At 55.7% G+C, this 14,199-nt stretch overlaps 1 protein-coding gene across 1 annotated transcript; it reads left to right on the top strand.

Moving 5' to 3' along the window:
* The first annotated feature begins 7,263 nt into the window (after nucleotides 1-7,263).
* POLR3H (RNA polymerase III subunit H) lies at nucleotides 7,264-13,402 on the top strand. The gene is made up of 7 exons (XM_051962200.1): nucleotides 7,264-7,560; nucleotides 8,489-8,621; nucleotides 9,518-9,614; nucleotides 10,994-11,080; nucleotides 11,301-11,364; nucleotides 12,014-12,215; nucleotides 12,727-13,402. Exons 2-7 carry the CDS (start codon nucleotides 8,511-8,513, stop codon nucleotides 12,778-12,780), a joined length of 615 nt encoding a protein of 204 aa, XP_051818160.1. The 5' UTR covers nucleotides 7,264-7,560; nucleotides 8,489-8,510; the 3' UTR covers nucleotides 12,781-13,402.
* Nucleotides 13,403-14,199: the final 797 nt, after the last annotated feature.

Below are 14,199 nucleotides of genomic sequence, written 5' to 3'. Positions count from 1 at the left end.
GCGTCAGGGCAGAATCGTCTGTTCTGAAACATTTTCATGAAGATGGACTATTGGGTCCAGGGCACCGTGGCTGGACCACTGAGTCTAGGGAGCCATGGACTAGATCACTAGTTCTAAGATGCTGTGGCTGGACCACTGTGTCCAAGATGCTGTAGCTGGACCACTGGTTCTAAGGCATTGTGGCTGGTCTAAGGAGACATGGCTGGACCACTGGGGACCCTTTCGGGGACCAGCAAGAACTAATATCTTCAGGGGGCCTCTCCTAAGGGTTAGTGCCTTCTGCTCTGAAGTCACCTTGTATTTGTTCTGCACAATACCCTGTATTTACTTATCTGGGGCATCAGATCCTAGAATCAAAGATATTCTGAGCTGGAAAGGCCTCTGAGGACTTCTGGGCCAACCCGTTCCCAAACTGGGGTCCCTTCTGTGACATCCCTCCCGATAAGGGACCGAGCAGTCGCCACTTCCGAGGGCCTGCACGGCTCCCAACGAAGCCCGGGCCATTTGGGGGGCCACCTTAACTTTAAGGAACTTCCCTTTATATTGAGCTGAAATGTGTCCCTCCCTACACCAGCCCTCTTTTTAACTGACATCCTTATTTCCGTCCAGGGTATCCCCATTCTCCCTGGTACCCAGTTTTATAACCAAAGATGTTCTTTACAAAATCTCCCCCATTTCCCACAATCCGTTGCTAAGTAGCATCAGTCATTCCTCCGCAACATCTCTCCTCTCCATCTCTTTCTCTCTGCTGACACTGGTCACCTGCCTCATCCGGACGCCTAAGCCTCTCAACCGGACTCAGTTGGTCTCTAATCCACCCTCCCCAGACTGTCAGAATGCTCTTCCTGAGCCCAGCTTTAACCCAATCATTCTTTGGCTCTAGGAGCTCCTGGGTCTCCCTGTTACCTCCAGAGATCAGACACGAACTCCCTGGCCGGGTGTCGAAAGCCCTTGGTGGCTTGGTCGTGGCTCCCAAACTTCTCTCCCCTGGATATTCCCCACCTGGCCAACCTGCCCCACCTCCCCCCCCCACTATCCCATCCCCTGCCCCTCTCCCCTTGGGCCTGCTTGCCCGCCCTCATGCTTGACATCCTCCCCCTTAGTATCTCCAGAACCTCCTTCTAGGACGGATCCCCCCCAGGCTGTTCATACCCCCCTCTGGTAATTACTCTTTCATTGATTTTATGGATTTAGGGACATCCTGTATCCTTCCAGGAGCGGGGAGCTCTTGGAGCACGGAGACTCTCATTTTTCATCTGTATCCCCAGCATTTAACACAATGTCTGTATTCACTGGGAGTTTAATAAATGCTTGAGAAATTGCTCTAAGACCCTCCGCCTCTTGGCTCAGGACCTTATCCCCTGTGGCCTGGAGCGCTCTCGCTCTCTCCTCACGGAGCCATTGCTGGTGTCCCAGGCGTTCCACGAGAAACTCTTCCCAAACCTCTTCCTTCCGGAGCCTTCCCCCGGCTGGCTATTTTCTACTTATCGTGTGTGTGTGTTTCTATTTATCACATACATATGTACACACACTTTGGACATAGCTGTTTGCGTGTTGTCTCCCCTACTGAATAGTGAGCTCCTTGAGGGCAGTCCCTTTTTTTTCTTTGTGTACTCGGGGGAGAGCAGAGTGTCTGGCACACACTCGGTGCTTAATAAATGCTTATCCTTCTTCCATAGGACAGCCCTTTTCTGACTGGAGGACAGTAATTAGGTGGCCCTGCCCTGAAGGCTCCTCTCATGCAGGTGAAACTCCCCACATCCCTTCAGATGTCCCTCAGAGGACATGGCTTTGCCCTCCCTCACCTCGCTGGTCACCCCGGATGGCGACCAGTGCTCTCGGTGCGCCCTGACCGGGGCAGGAGTCGGGGGGCCGGGCCCATTTGCAGAAAGCCTGGGCCCCCCGGGCTCCGCTCTGGCCCACGCGGCCCCCCTCCCACCCAGCTCCATCCGCGCCCCAGCCCCCACAGCGGACGTTCCCCGAGGGCCACAGGAAGCCCGTGGAGGCCTCGCGTCTCAGAGCCATGAATGAAGGTTGCTGAGGGAGCCCGAGCCGTTCTGGTGCCGAGCACAGGAGGAGGAAGCTCATCTGCTCGTTGGGGCCCCCGCGCACTGCGGTGGGAGCAGCCAGCTGCCATCCTGGGACCGGGGGCTTGGGGGGGGGGTCTCGGGGGAGGCAGCGACTCGGCGATGTGGGCTGGGGGCTGCCGGGCCAGGAGGAGGCTGGGAGGCTTGGCGTGGGGAGAATATCCTTCCCTCGGCAGCCGGAGCTCGGGTTTTCTGTTTGTGTTTTTCTGAGGCAGTTGGGGTTAAGTGACTCGCCCAGGGTCCCACAGCCAGGATGTGTCTGAGGGCAGATTTGAACACAGCTCCTGATTTCAGGGCTGGGGCTCTGACCACTGCACCACCGAGCGGCCCCAGAGCTCGGGTCTTAAATGCCCGCATCACGTTTCTGCCTTTTATCTGACCCGGGCAGGCGTGTGCCGGCCACTCTGCTGTAATGAGGATAATAACGAGGGCTCCAGGTTCGCAAAGGGCCGGGGCAGCCTCGTGGAAGGGATGCTGACTCGCCTCCCTGCAGGCGGCTCCCCATGCGGGCGCTCGCCCGCTGAGGGAAGTGCCAGGCCCGGAGCCCTCTCCCCAACCCCAAGCTGTCACCCCCGGGGGCCACGGCCCAGGCTCCTCCCCCAGGGTCCCAGTGAGTTTCTAGCTGGTTAAATGTCAATGCTGGGCTTCATCCGGCATTAATTCTGTCTGAGTCTGGCGAGGGAGGCCTGGTCCAGACTGTCTGGCTCCATGGGATGCGGAGGAAGAGCTCCTCGGTGACAGAAACAGTGTGGGCGCAGCCAGGGCAGGGCCTGGAAAAGGCCCTGAGCCAAGAGAGGAACGTCTCAGAGCAATCTCTCCAGCGGTCGCCCATCGGTAAGCGCTTATTAAGCGCCCAGGAGATACCGACACGAGATATTGGCCTTTTTGTGTCAGGGATCCTGGAAATGTCTGATGAGACCTAGGACCCCCTGTCAGAACCGTGCTTTAAAACGCATCCAATAAAATACTAGGTTTTTTTTTTTTTTTAATGAAGAATCAATAAAAACAAGTTCAGAGGTCATCACTTCAGAGACAAGACAAAGGAGCCCTGAAGCTGTCACCTGGGAGGAAGCAGCTGGTTGGGACCAGAGTCCAGACCCCTTCCCTCTAATGCATGAAACCTGGTCTTCTGTGAGCAGATCCAGACCTTGCCACTGGGCAGCTTCCTGAGGGATGCTGGGGCGGGGGGCTCAGGACCCACATCCAGCATCTCCGGCCAGGCCTGCCTCCCACCCCTCACCCCTTTATTCCTTGTGCTTCATCCACCACGTCTAGTTTTCTTCCCTCTCTGACCTCTCCTGCCTGGACATTCTATGTACTTGTAGCTAGATTTCAGGGTCCTTCCTCTGCCTCCTTAGGGAGCAGGAGAGAAGGGTCCCGAAGTCCACCCTTCAGAGCCAAGAGAGAAACCTTCCCCACATGGGACTGATCCATAGCCATGAGTACCCTTCTTTTCCAGCTGCAGCCGAGGGCAGCAAAGTCGCTCCCCCTTCAGTGGAAAGACTTAGAATCGAGCAGAGAAGCCCTTGTCTCCAGGGGAGGCCTTCCCATCACTTATGCTCGTCACTGACCACTGAGCTAGAGCTCCGTCTCGCCACAACGAGCCATAGTTGAAAAGCCAATCTCGGCTAAGTCCAGGTCACAGATTCATGGGATTCAACAGAGCTGCAAGAGCCATTTCATCCACTCCTCCTCCTTCTCCAAGCGCAAGAACTGGAAGGAAGCTTGGAGGTCACAGTAGCCGACCCCTCATTATACAGAGGAGGAAACTGAGGTCCAGCCAAGGGAGGTGATTTCTGCAAGATCTCCTGAGTATGTTGGATGGGGGATGGAGCAGAGCTGGTGTTTGAGTCCCAGGGCCCTCCCAAGCTCACTGACTCCATTGCCTCACATGGACAAACTGAGCCCAGAGAGAGGCTACTGTGCTTTGCTGGGGAGGAAACAGAAACTAAATTTCAGATCTCTCTCCCAGACCCCATTCTTTTTTTTCTCAATATTATTTTATTTTTTCCAATTATATGTAAAGATAGTTTTTAATATTGATTTTTTGTATTCCAAATTTTTTTCTTCCTCCCTTCCCAAGACAGTAGGCAATCTGATATAGGTTATACATGGACAATTATTTTAAATCTATTTCTGTATTTGTCGTGCTATGAAAGGAAAATCAGAACAAAAGAAAAAGCAAGCAAACAAAAAAGGTGAAAGCGGTACGCGTCGATCCTCATTCGGTCTCCATAGTTGTATCTCTGGATGCAGATGGCATCTTTCCATCTCAAGTCTATTGGAATTGTCTTGGATCGCTGTGTTGCTGACAAGAGCTAAGTCTGCCATAGTGTGCTGTGTCCTTGCAGAATATCCTCTCACTAATTAAACTTCTTTTTTTTTAATTAAATCCCCTGCCGGTGTCTCCTTTTCTTCCTGACCTGAGTCCCTGGGCAAGCACGAACTAGGCCTGGTTGACAACATGGCCTTCAAATTCATGAAGAAGGGATCTATCCAAGAAATAGGCAAGGGGGATGAAAAAAAAGCAGGAGGAGTGACAAAGTAGCAGGAAAGGAAACGTTCCCCCTGAACCTCGGGGGCATTAACCAGGAACTCATGGTATCGATGAGTTTAAATAATAGTAAGACGTCATTTGGCCTTCTTGCCAGACTCCATGTTGTCTCTCACTAATAATAATAACAACAACAATAATGATTTCACAATTATAATAGCTTCGCGCTTGGAGGCTCGAAAAGCCCTTGCATAGGCAATCTAAAATGAGGCTGAGGCTCTTGTGATCTCCATAATGCTACCCAGCTGCCCAGGATGTCCTCCCCCTCTCCAAACCCTCCTCATCCTTCGTGGTCCAGCTCAGGTCCCAAGTCCTCTACTCATGGCAGAAAAGGTCGTGGAGCCTTACCCTGTGAGCCAAATAATTTAGCATTTCATGATATTCTGATTTTTTTGGTCCCCTATTGTTTCTGGCTTGGTTCCCCAACTGGAAAGGAAGGGGCCCGTGTCTTGCCCTTCTTATTCTACCTGTCCTCTTCCCCCGCTCCAGTGCCTTTCTAGGATAATGCTAAACAAACACCCCAATGCTCACTCAAATATCCTGAGTCACTTGAAGGCAGCTCCAAACCCGTTGGGCCAGATTTCTCATTAAGGTATGAGTGAGGAAAGTGGAGGGCCGGAGGAGGAAGTGGGAGTAGGAGATGCCAACCCTTTGAAGTTGTGCCACGGGATCCCAAGACTCGGGGCTGCAGGTCATTCAACCCGAGGTTCTTTTTACAGATGAGGAAATGGGGACCCAGGATGATTCCAGACAAGCTCCCCCAGCTAAAGAGATGGGATTTGGATCTTACGTCCGATTGCAGACTCCTTCTGGACACCAGGATACCCAGAGCAGGTGCAGGATGGAGGAAGGGGTGAGGTTTGAGCAACAAATGCTAAGTGAGGTGGATGGAATGCATCCTATCAGGCAAGGTACAGGCACAGGTTTGTGTAGAGCTACCCTCCTCCACCCACCAACCCTCCTCCATCATTACTACCGTGCTGACCCCAAATCCTATCCTTAATATCTAAAGAGATTAAGTCTATTCCCCCAAAGCACAGTAGTCTTCTGATATCTAGCAAATTTCCCAGTTCCCAAAGGGCTGAAATCCTCTATGCAACGCCCTCAGATGGGTGTGTTAGGGTGAGAGTGAAGAGGACCTGAAGCTGACCTTTCTGGACCTCTACTGAATACAGTCCATTTAATCTGATCCAAAAATGCAGAGGATTAGTTATTTTCATGTTATTCAAATACGAGCTTTTCAAAGGTTGGAATGGCTTTTGTCTTTCTTTGTATCCCCAGCACTTAGCATGGCACTTAGCATACAGTAAGCACATAATCAGTGCTCATTGATTAGCTGAGTCCATCACTCATCGACATAACTGCCCTTCTCTCTGTACTGAGCCTCCCTTCACCTTTCCCAGAGACCTAAATGGTCTTGTAGACCCAGAGGACTAAGTTGAGTGAGCCCCCACTTTTCTCTCAGAGAAGGGAAAGGACTTAGGCTTGCTCTTAGGTCAGGCTACTCTTGTTCTATCAACTGCATCTTTCCCAGAAGCCTCTACACTCCCTTAGCCTTATAGTACCATCCTAGAGTTGAAGCTCCCCAAGGAAGGAAAGAACCTTTGGTTGACAGAAAGTTGTCCCTCTTCTCCTAGACCCCACACAGCCCACAGATCTCACAGAACAGTTAAAGGCACTGTCCAGGTTTGCTTCTCCGCCTTGTGGTCTTGTGCCTCAGGATTTCTTGGTTCCATCTTCTCCTGGATTAAATAGGGCAAGTTCAAGTTGAGGAACTTCTGCTCCCTTGTTCCAGTTCACAGTCCTTCAGTTTTAGGGTTAGCCAAGGAACTCTTTGTTTTATTTTTTCTGGTTATACATATAGATTAACTTTTAAAAAACCTATTTCTTTATGAATCATGTTGGGAGAGAAAAATCGGAACAAAAGGGAAAAACCAGAAGTTGCTCAAAAGGTCAGGTCCGAGAGCATGGCTGAGGCTATGAACCAGTGAATCCCACCCATCGGAAGGCCACTGCCGGCCAGGCCAGAGGAGGGGAGGTCTTGGTGGGAGGGTGAGGTAATTTCCTGCCTTGCTCAGGAGAAAGCGGAGGATGTGCCTGCACACTGTAGGTGCTTAATAAATGGCTGTCATCTCTTCCTTCCAAAAAAAAAAAAAATACCAGAATAAATTTTTCTTTGCAGACGTGGGGAGGAGACACAGCTGGGGACAGTTGCCTATATTGTCAGTATTTTTTAAATCATTTATGTACGCAGAGAGAAAACTTACTGTTTTTTTCTTCTTTTATTTCTTTAAAAAAAATTTTTTTTTAAATAAAGGATGGTTTTCTACACAGGGACAGGAATAAGATGGGAAGTCTACAAAGTAAAACAAAATATATCAATAAAATTTATGCTTTAAAAAGGGGAAGGAAAAAAGGGAGCGAGCAGAAGCAGCCTCCCCGGGGTCTCCAGCAGGGGCCCTGCCCTCCGTAAGCATCGCTCTAGCGCCTTCCTGCTCAGCTCATACGCCCACATAGCTCCCAAGTGACACTTGAGTCAGTTTCAGGCTGGAAGGCCCTCTCCCAGCACTTAGCAAGAGGCGGGGCCCCTAGGGGGCGCCTAATAGATGCTGAGGGATGAGTGGCAGAGGGAAGATGGGAAGGAAGGGGGCGGAGCCTGAGGGCAGTGGGCAGGACTCGGGGCATCTAGAGGCGTGGTCTTCTAGAGGGAGGGGAGCTTCTGGAAAGGGGAGGAGTCTGAGCATGCTCCCTTCCTTTCTCGGACGCCGAGAGTAAGTGGCGGAAGTTGGGGGGCGGGAAAGAGAGGCTGAGCCTGCTCTGATTGGTCCGACTTCCAGAAGTGATCTTGTTTCCTGGAGACGGCGTGTGGCGGCGGCTGCGGCTGCTGCGGTGGAGGCCGGCCTGGGCGCGTGGCTGCTGGTGCGTGACTGTGGGGTTGCGGGGCCCCCCTCCGTTTCCCCATCTGTAAAGAGAGAGGATTGGGCTGGAGGGCCAGCCCAGGCCCAGCGTTCTGTGACCCCATTAGACTTGTCTCGTCTCGGGCCGGACCCTGCCGGCTTCCGGGGCTCAGTTTCCCCATCTGTAAAAAGGAAATTGGCCTGGCTGCACCCCTCCCCCCAATCTGTGGTCTTCTATTACTGACTTGCTGTGTGACCTTGGCTGAATCACTTATCCCCGGGTATCAGTTTCCTTATCTGTAAAAGGAGGAGATTGGACCAGATACTCCCTCCTGTCCTGGGGCCTTGGGAGCACCAAGGGGTCCTGAGCAGCAGAGAGCAGCAAGGTCCTGGGGCCTTGGGAACAACAGGGAGCCGTGGGCCTTGAGAGCAGCAGAGGATTCTGGGACCTTGGGAGCAGCAGAGGATTCTGGGACTGTGGGAGCAGCAGGAGGTCCTGGGGCCTTGGGAGCAGCAAAGGATTCTGGGGCTGTGGGAGCAGCAGGAGGTCCTGGGGCCTTGGGAGCAGCAAAGGATTCTGGGGCTGTGGGAGCAGCAGGAGGTTCTGAGGCCTTGGACGCAGCAAGAGGTTCTAGGGCCTTGGGAACAACAGGGAGCCGTGGGCCTTGAGAGCAGCAGAGGATTCTGGGACCTTGGGAGCAGCAGAGGATTCTGGGACTGTGGGAGCAGCAGAGGATTCTGGGACTGTGGGAGCAGCAGAGGATTCTGGGACTGTGGGAGCAGCAGAGGATTCTGGGACTGTGGGAGCAGCAGGAGGTCCTGGGGCCTTGGGAACACAAGGAGTCTTGGGCCTTGGGAGCAGTGCTGCAGGGGCAGCCATATAAGGCTCATTTCTCCTTGAGCCCGGCCTGGGGTTACACTCAGCCTCCCTCGGGACTCTTCTCTTCCAGGGCCTGGCTTCAGCGCTCCAGGATGTTTGTCCTGGTGGAGATGGTGGACACGGTGCGGATCCCGCCGTGGCAGTTTGAAAGGAAGCTCAATGATTCCATCGCAGAGGAGCTCAACAAGAAACTGGCCAACAAGGTGAGGCCCAGGCTGGTTCTGGGGCTTTGTGGCTCCATCCAGGGGTACGTGGTCACGTGGCTTGTGGCCTCCCTCCCCTCGGCCTCTTAGAAGCTTCATTCGGGGCTCAGCTTCCCCCCAGACTTCTTGCGTTGGCTTTGTGTGTCTCTGGATGTCCTGTTTTACGTTCAAGAATGAAAGCTCCTCAAGGGCACGAACCATCTATGTCAGGCAGCAAGCATTTAGTAAGCACCTACTGTGTGCTACCCTGGTGCCTGGTGCTGGGGAGGCAGAGAAAGGCCCAAGGCCTCCGAGACACACAGTGTAAATGGAAGGCCTTCTGAGAGGGAAGGAACTTGCAGGAGGGGGTCGGAAAGGGGGTTCTGAGGGGCAGGGGAAGGTGCCTTTCAGACTCGGGGTGCCCGTTGTGTGAGGGACCACAAGGAGGGTGGCATAGAGAAGCTGGAAATGTGGCCGGGGGCTTTGGCGGCCAAAGCAGGGTTTCCTGCTGGATCTCAGAGGGAATAGGGAGTTTGTTTGGCAGTTTGTTGAGCAGGAGAGTGTCACTGTCAGGCTCGAGTGCAAGCGAATCCTTTGGCAGCTGACCAAGCGAAGGCAGGCAGGGAATAGGAGAGGCTGGAGGCTGGTGAGGAGCAATGGCGGCCTGAACCAAGGATGCCGCAAGGGCGGGTGTGATTCATCCTTGTCTTTGTGCTCCTGAGGTTCAGCCTGAGACCTGGCCCTCTCCGGCCCAGCCCTTCAGCCCTCTCCAGGCCTGGCTCACAGGCCCTCTCCGGCCTGGCCCTTCAGTCCTCTCCAGGCCAAGGCCCTCAGCCCTCTGTGGGGCTGGCAGAGACCTAGCCCCAAGGCGTGCGGCCTGCAGCCTGCCCCGCTGCTGAATCAGCGTTCCTCCACAGGTTGTGTACAACGTGGGGCTCTGCATCTGCCTGTATGACATCACCAAGTTAGAGGACGCCTACGTGTTCCCAGGGGATGGCGCGTCCCATACCAAAGGTGGGCATCCCCCTTCCCCTTGTCCTGGCCCAGGCTGAGGCCCCGGTTGTTGGGCATTCCCTCCTGGAATCCCCAGACAGGCCTCTGATTTCCTCTCCCCCAGCTCCCAGAATGGCCTCCTTCCTGATCTGGGGCTCTCCCTGCCACGCTGGCTGGAACAGAGCTTGCGCTTTGGCGCAAGGTGCCCCTGCTGACGCCACCCGGGATCTGGGCTGGACCAGCTGAGCCTCCTGAGGGCCCAGTGATGCACACAGAGCCTTCAGTGCTCACTTAGGCCTGGAGTTTGGGCAGTGAGGACGAGAATAACCCTGTCATTTTATAGCTGAGCTGGGCACGGCAGCCGCGGGCAGAGTTGGGCACCGGGAGCTTCCTCCTAGCTCCTCCATAGGCGTCCAAAGTCCAAGATCCAAGGCAGTGCTTTGTTTGGGGAGCACCTTATCCCCTGTCCTTTCTGTATGCTTTGGGATCCACCATCTCTTAACATGTGCTTTAGGGTCTACTTCCTCTGCCTTATTCTTTGAGGTTCACCTTTCCCTGCCCTATTCTTTGGGGTTCACTTCCCCCTCTGCTTTGGGATCCCTCCCTCAGGCTGCCAGAGGCTAAGTATCCAAAGCTGGCATGGGAGTGGCCCCGCCAAAGGGCCCCTGAGCAGCAGGGCGAGCTCCGCGTGCCCAGCGCTTTTCCGGCCCTCCCAATTCCCAGGCCGCAGGGGGCCGGAGGATTTTTCCATCTTGTGAGTGAATGCCCTCTGTGTGCCCTCTTTCCCAAGCCTTGCATCTCCTCCGCTCCCTGGGAGGTAAATGCCCTCTCCTCAGCAACATAAGCCTTCCCATTGTGGCAGCGGAAAGCGCTTCCTGCTTAATGATGAGGGGCTCCCCACTCAGCCCCTCCGGGGGAGCTCAGTGGCCGTGGTTGCCCTGCCCACCTCCCCACCCGCCCTTCTGCCAGCCCCGGCCGCTTAAGGGAGGGTGCTGAGCATGTCCTTGTCACAAAGTTTTATTCCTAGCTTTTTGAAACGTGACATTTGTTTTAGAATATATTTTCTCCTCTCCCTGTCCAGATGGACAGATGGGAGGAGGGAGGGATAATGGACAGATGGGAGGAGGGAGGGATGATGGGCAGATGGGAGGAGGGAAGGATGATGGACATAAATGGAAAGGGACAGATTGACAAGAGATTTACAGGCGATGGGGAGGGATGAACCTACAGGTGGACAGGAAATAGAGGGAGGGATGGATGGATAGACAGATGGGAGGAGGGAAAGACAGACTGACATGGATGGACGTAAGGGGAGAAGGATAGATTGACAGATGTACAGAAGATGGAGGGACCGAGGCCCAGAGTTCAGACACAGCACAAGGCTGACTGTTTCTTTGCAGTCCATTTCCGCTACGTGGTGTTCCACCCCTTTCTAGACGAGATTCTGATTGGCGTGATCAAAGGCTGCAGCCCAGACGGGGTTCATGGTAAGAGGCTCCTGGGACCACTTGGGACCACTGTCTTGTGGCTAGAGCTCAGGCCGGGGGAAGGGGTGGGTACGAACAGCCATTTTGGCCCAGAGGCAGGTTCAGGTCACTCCTTCCAGAAAGGGAGAACCTGGGGGAGAGGGGGTAGTTGTGCCAGAGCTGGGGGCAGGCAGACACTGCTGGCACTTGGAGGCCTTTCCATATCCCCCCTTCCTTTCAGTCTCTTTAGGGTTCTTTGATGACATCCTCATCCCCCCAGAATCCTTGCAGCAGCCCGCCAAGTTGTATCCTTCCTGCACTTTGCTAGCGCCTCTCTGGAGGGAGCCAGGGGCTGTCGCCGGGGGGCAGCACGGCCACAAGGGTTCTGCAGGCCCCTGGGGTCCGGGAATCTTGCCCGGTCCAACCTGGTCGCCTTTTCTGGGGCCCATGAGAAGGGGCTCTGCTGGGGTAGGGTAGACTTTCTGATGGGGGCTGGAACCCACATTAGCAGTAGCTCTCTGGGGAATCCTCCCATAACTCTGAGGGTACAGGTGGGTTTGAGAGCCCCGACTGGGAGCAGCCCTCCCTCTGCGGTGCCAGCTGAGTCTCCCATGAGCTGGGCAGCGGGAGGGAAGCTCTGGAAGTGGCTCCCGAGGAACAGCACTAATTAGGCACCACCTGTGTGCACCACCTGCAAATGAGGGATTTGGAGGGCGGAGACCTCCAAGCTTGCCTTGAGCTTGGACATTCACTGACTCCCAAGGTCTCACTTTTACATTTGGGGAAGCACTTTGACCCTCACCCCATGGTGTGGCCTGTTGGATCTGGCCCCCTGGAAGGCCGAGGCCGGGTCCTTGAGCCTGGGCACCTTGGTAAGGTGGAGGTGGGGGTGGGGGGTGGTGAGGGCAGGCTGCTTGCTACAGGGTGAGCCCCTTAACCTTTGCACCTAATCAGTGACGAGGCAGAGCAGGTGTGGGTGTGGGAATACGAGACAGAAGAGGGGGCCCACGACCTCTATATGGACACCGGGGAGGAGATCCGCTTCCGGGTGGTGGATGAGAGCTTTGTTGACACGTCGCCTACGGGGCCCAGCTCTGCCGCGACTTCCACGCCCAGCGAAGAGGCCCCCAGGAAGGAAGCCCCGTATACGCTTGGGGTGAGAGCTGGGGCTGGGAGTCTGGGGGAATGGGGGGCAAGGCTGGGTGCACCCCCCCATAAAGGACCAGGGCACTCCTTCCGGGAGGGCCAAGCCACTTGCCCTTGAGCTCCCTCTCACAGGAAGGTTCGGCTCCCGTTCCTGGGCCTGCAAAGGGGGGACCTGGGCTCATTCTCGTGAGAAAAGGGAAAAGGGCTGGCAGAGATCCCAGATGTACTCCTAGGGGCCTGGGAATGCCAGGACATAATGGGCTCTGATGGGAGCAGCCTGGAGGTCTAGGTTGGGGGCAGCATGTGCCCCGGGTGTCTGGCTTGTGAAGAGCCGGTTGGGGGGAAGGGGGGGCAGGGGACTTGGCCCCCTAGGCCCACTGCCGGTCTTGCAGGGCCAGTGAGAACGCTGGTGGGGACCCTGTACCTGTGGGAGGCTGGGCCACTTTGCTAGTAGGGGCTTGGAGAACAGGGCCCGAGTTGGCCCAGTGGTGGCTGCAAGTCCCCCTTCTCTTCCCCTGCAGGGATCCATCAGTGAGCCAGGCCTGGGGCTTCTCTCGTGGTGGACGAGCAGCTAGAGGTGATCAGAGAACTCCCCTGGGCTGGCGGCCTGGGCCCGAGTGCAAGAGGGACAGAAGGGCCGGTGTGCTGGCCTCGGCCCGCCTGGAGCCAGTGCCCAGGAGCCAGGAGCCCCCTGTCAGACTCCAGGGAAGGGGGGCGGCTCTGGCCCGGCTTTCTGACTCTGTGACTTTGGGCACGTCCCTTCCTGTCTCTGGCTTCCATTCTCACAAGCTGGACTGGATTCAGGAGCCCCTGCCTCCCGGCTCGGAATCCCCGCGTGCTGGCAGCCGGGCCCAGGTGCCCCCATCTGAGTCGCCGGCCCCCAGTGGCCGCCACCTTTCTTTGGGCTTTGGCCGTGGCGGTCAGATTGGTCAGTCGCCAAGCCGGAGACTGGCTCTACTTACTGCCACATGGAGGCGCCAGTCGCCCCACCCTCTCCAAGCAAAGAGTGGCCACCGCCCTGCTTTCTGGAGCTGCACCTTCCCCAGGGACTTCCCTTGCCATTGGAAGCCATCCCTGGAGTCTGCCAGGTGCAAGCCCACCAGGGGCAGGGCACAGCCAATGGGTGGGCGTGAGGAGACTCCTATGGACCCCTGATCGTGCCCATCCCCAGAATAAAACTGCTGCTGCTGGTAAAAATCGGGCTGGCGCCTTCCTTGGTGGTGACAGATGCTGAGGTCTTTCGGGATTTTTGGGGGCAGAACTGGTGCTGCATAAGGGTTGGGCAGGTGGCCCCGAATGTGAGTGCTCTCCCCTCAGTACCAGCCTCCGGCCCCCTCCCCTTGTTGTGACCTTAGAACAAAGCAAAGGCACCATGGGCCAGCCTTGGGAACGGACCCTGGGGTGACTGCCGCCCTCTCAAGTGCCAGCGGGCTGAGGGTTTGGTCCCTCGCTGTCACTGAGTGTCCTTGGCTAATCACTGGTGGGGAGAAGGCCCAGAGGACCCCCCTGAGCTCTAGTCCCCCATTGGCCTGGGCCCTTTAAAATTGGAAGCCTGACCTTTTCCCCCTGGCAGCCAGCTCCAAAGGCCCCAGCTCCTGCTCTGGCCCCCTCCCCCTCCCCCTCACTGAGTCTCCAAATCTCCCCATTAGGGTCTCCCTGCCCCTCAGCTGAATGTACAGAGCTGCCATGTCTCCTCTCAAGCCAGCAGCATCCCCCGCTGGCTCGCCAGTCTGGCCTGCCTCAGTCCCAGGTTCTTCTCTATAATGACTGCTCCCCGCCCCAACTTCCCCTGGATTCAACTATTTGGCAGTCTTTAGCCCAGCCAGCCTGCCCCGTGCTCCATCTGCTATGTCTCATGTGCTGGGCACATAGTAGGCACGTCCTAAACGCTCCCTGACAACGGTGGTGAGGTTCAGCATTTACCTGCCAGCATGCAGGGTTCAGGTGGGTGGTTCCCGGAGCCTGGCAGGAAGCGGGTACCCTGCCCTTCCCCC

The sequence above is a fragment of the Antechinus flavipes genome, chromosome 5 (genome assembly GCF_016432865.1).
Source record: "Antechinus flavipes isolate AdamAnt ecotype Samford, QLD, Australia chromosome 5, AdamAnt_v2, whole genome shotgun sequence".
Lineage (NCBI taxonomy): Eukaryota > Metazoa > Chordata > Mammalia > Dasyuromorphia > Dasyuridae > Antechinus > Antechinus flavipes.
The sequence above is the reverse complement of the archived record's forward strand: the minus strand, read 5'-3'. Positions and strand labels throughout refer to the sequence as shown.

Excerpts from the sequence above, each read along its gene's own strand:
- POLR3H (XM_051962200.1), top strand. The coding sequence starts at position 8,511 with ATGTTTGTCCTGGTGGAGATGGTGGACACGGTGCGGATCCCGCCGTGG. Across the intron at positions 11,081-11,300 it reads CAGCCCAGACGGGGTTCATG|TCTCTTTAGGGTTCTTTGAT; the intron begins GTAAGAGGCTCC and ends CCTTCCTTTCAG. Across the intron at positions 11,365-12,013 it reads TTGCAGCAGCCCGCCAAGTT|TGACGAGGCAGAGCAGGTGT; the intron begins GTATCCTTCCTG and ends GCACCTAATCAG.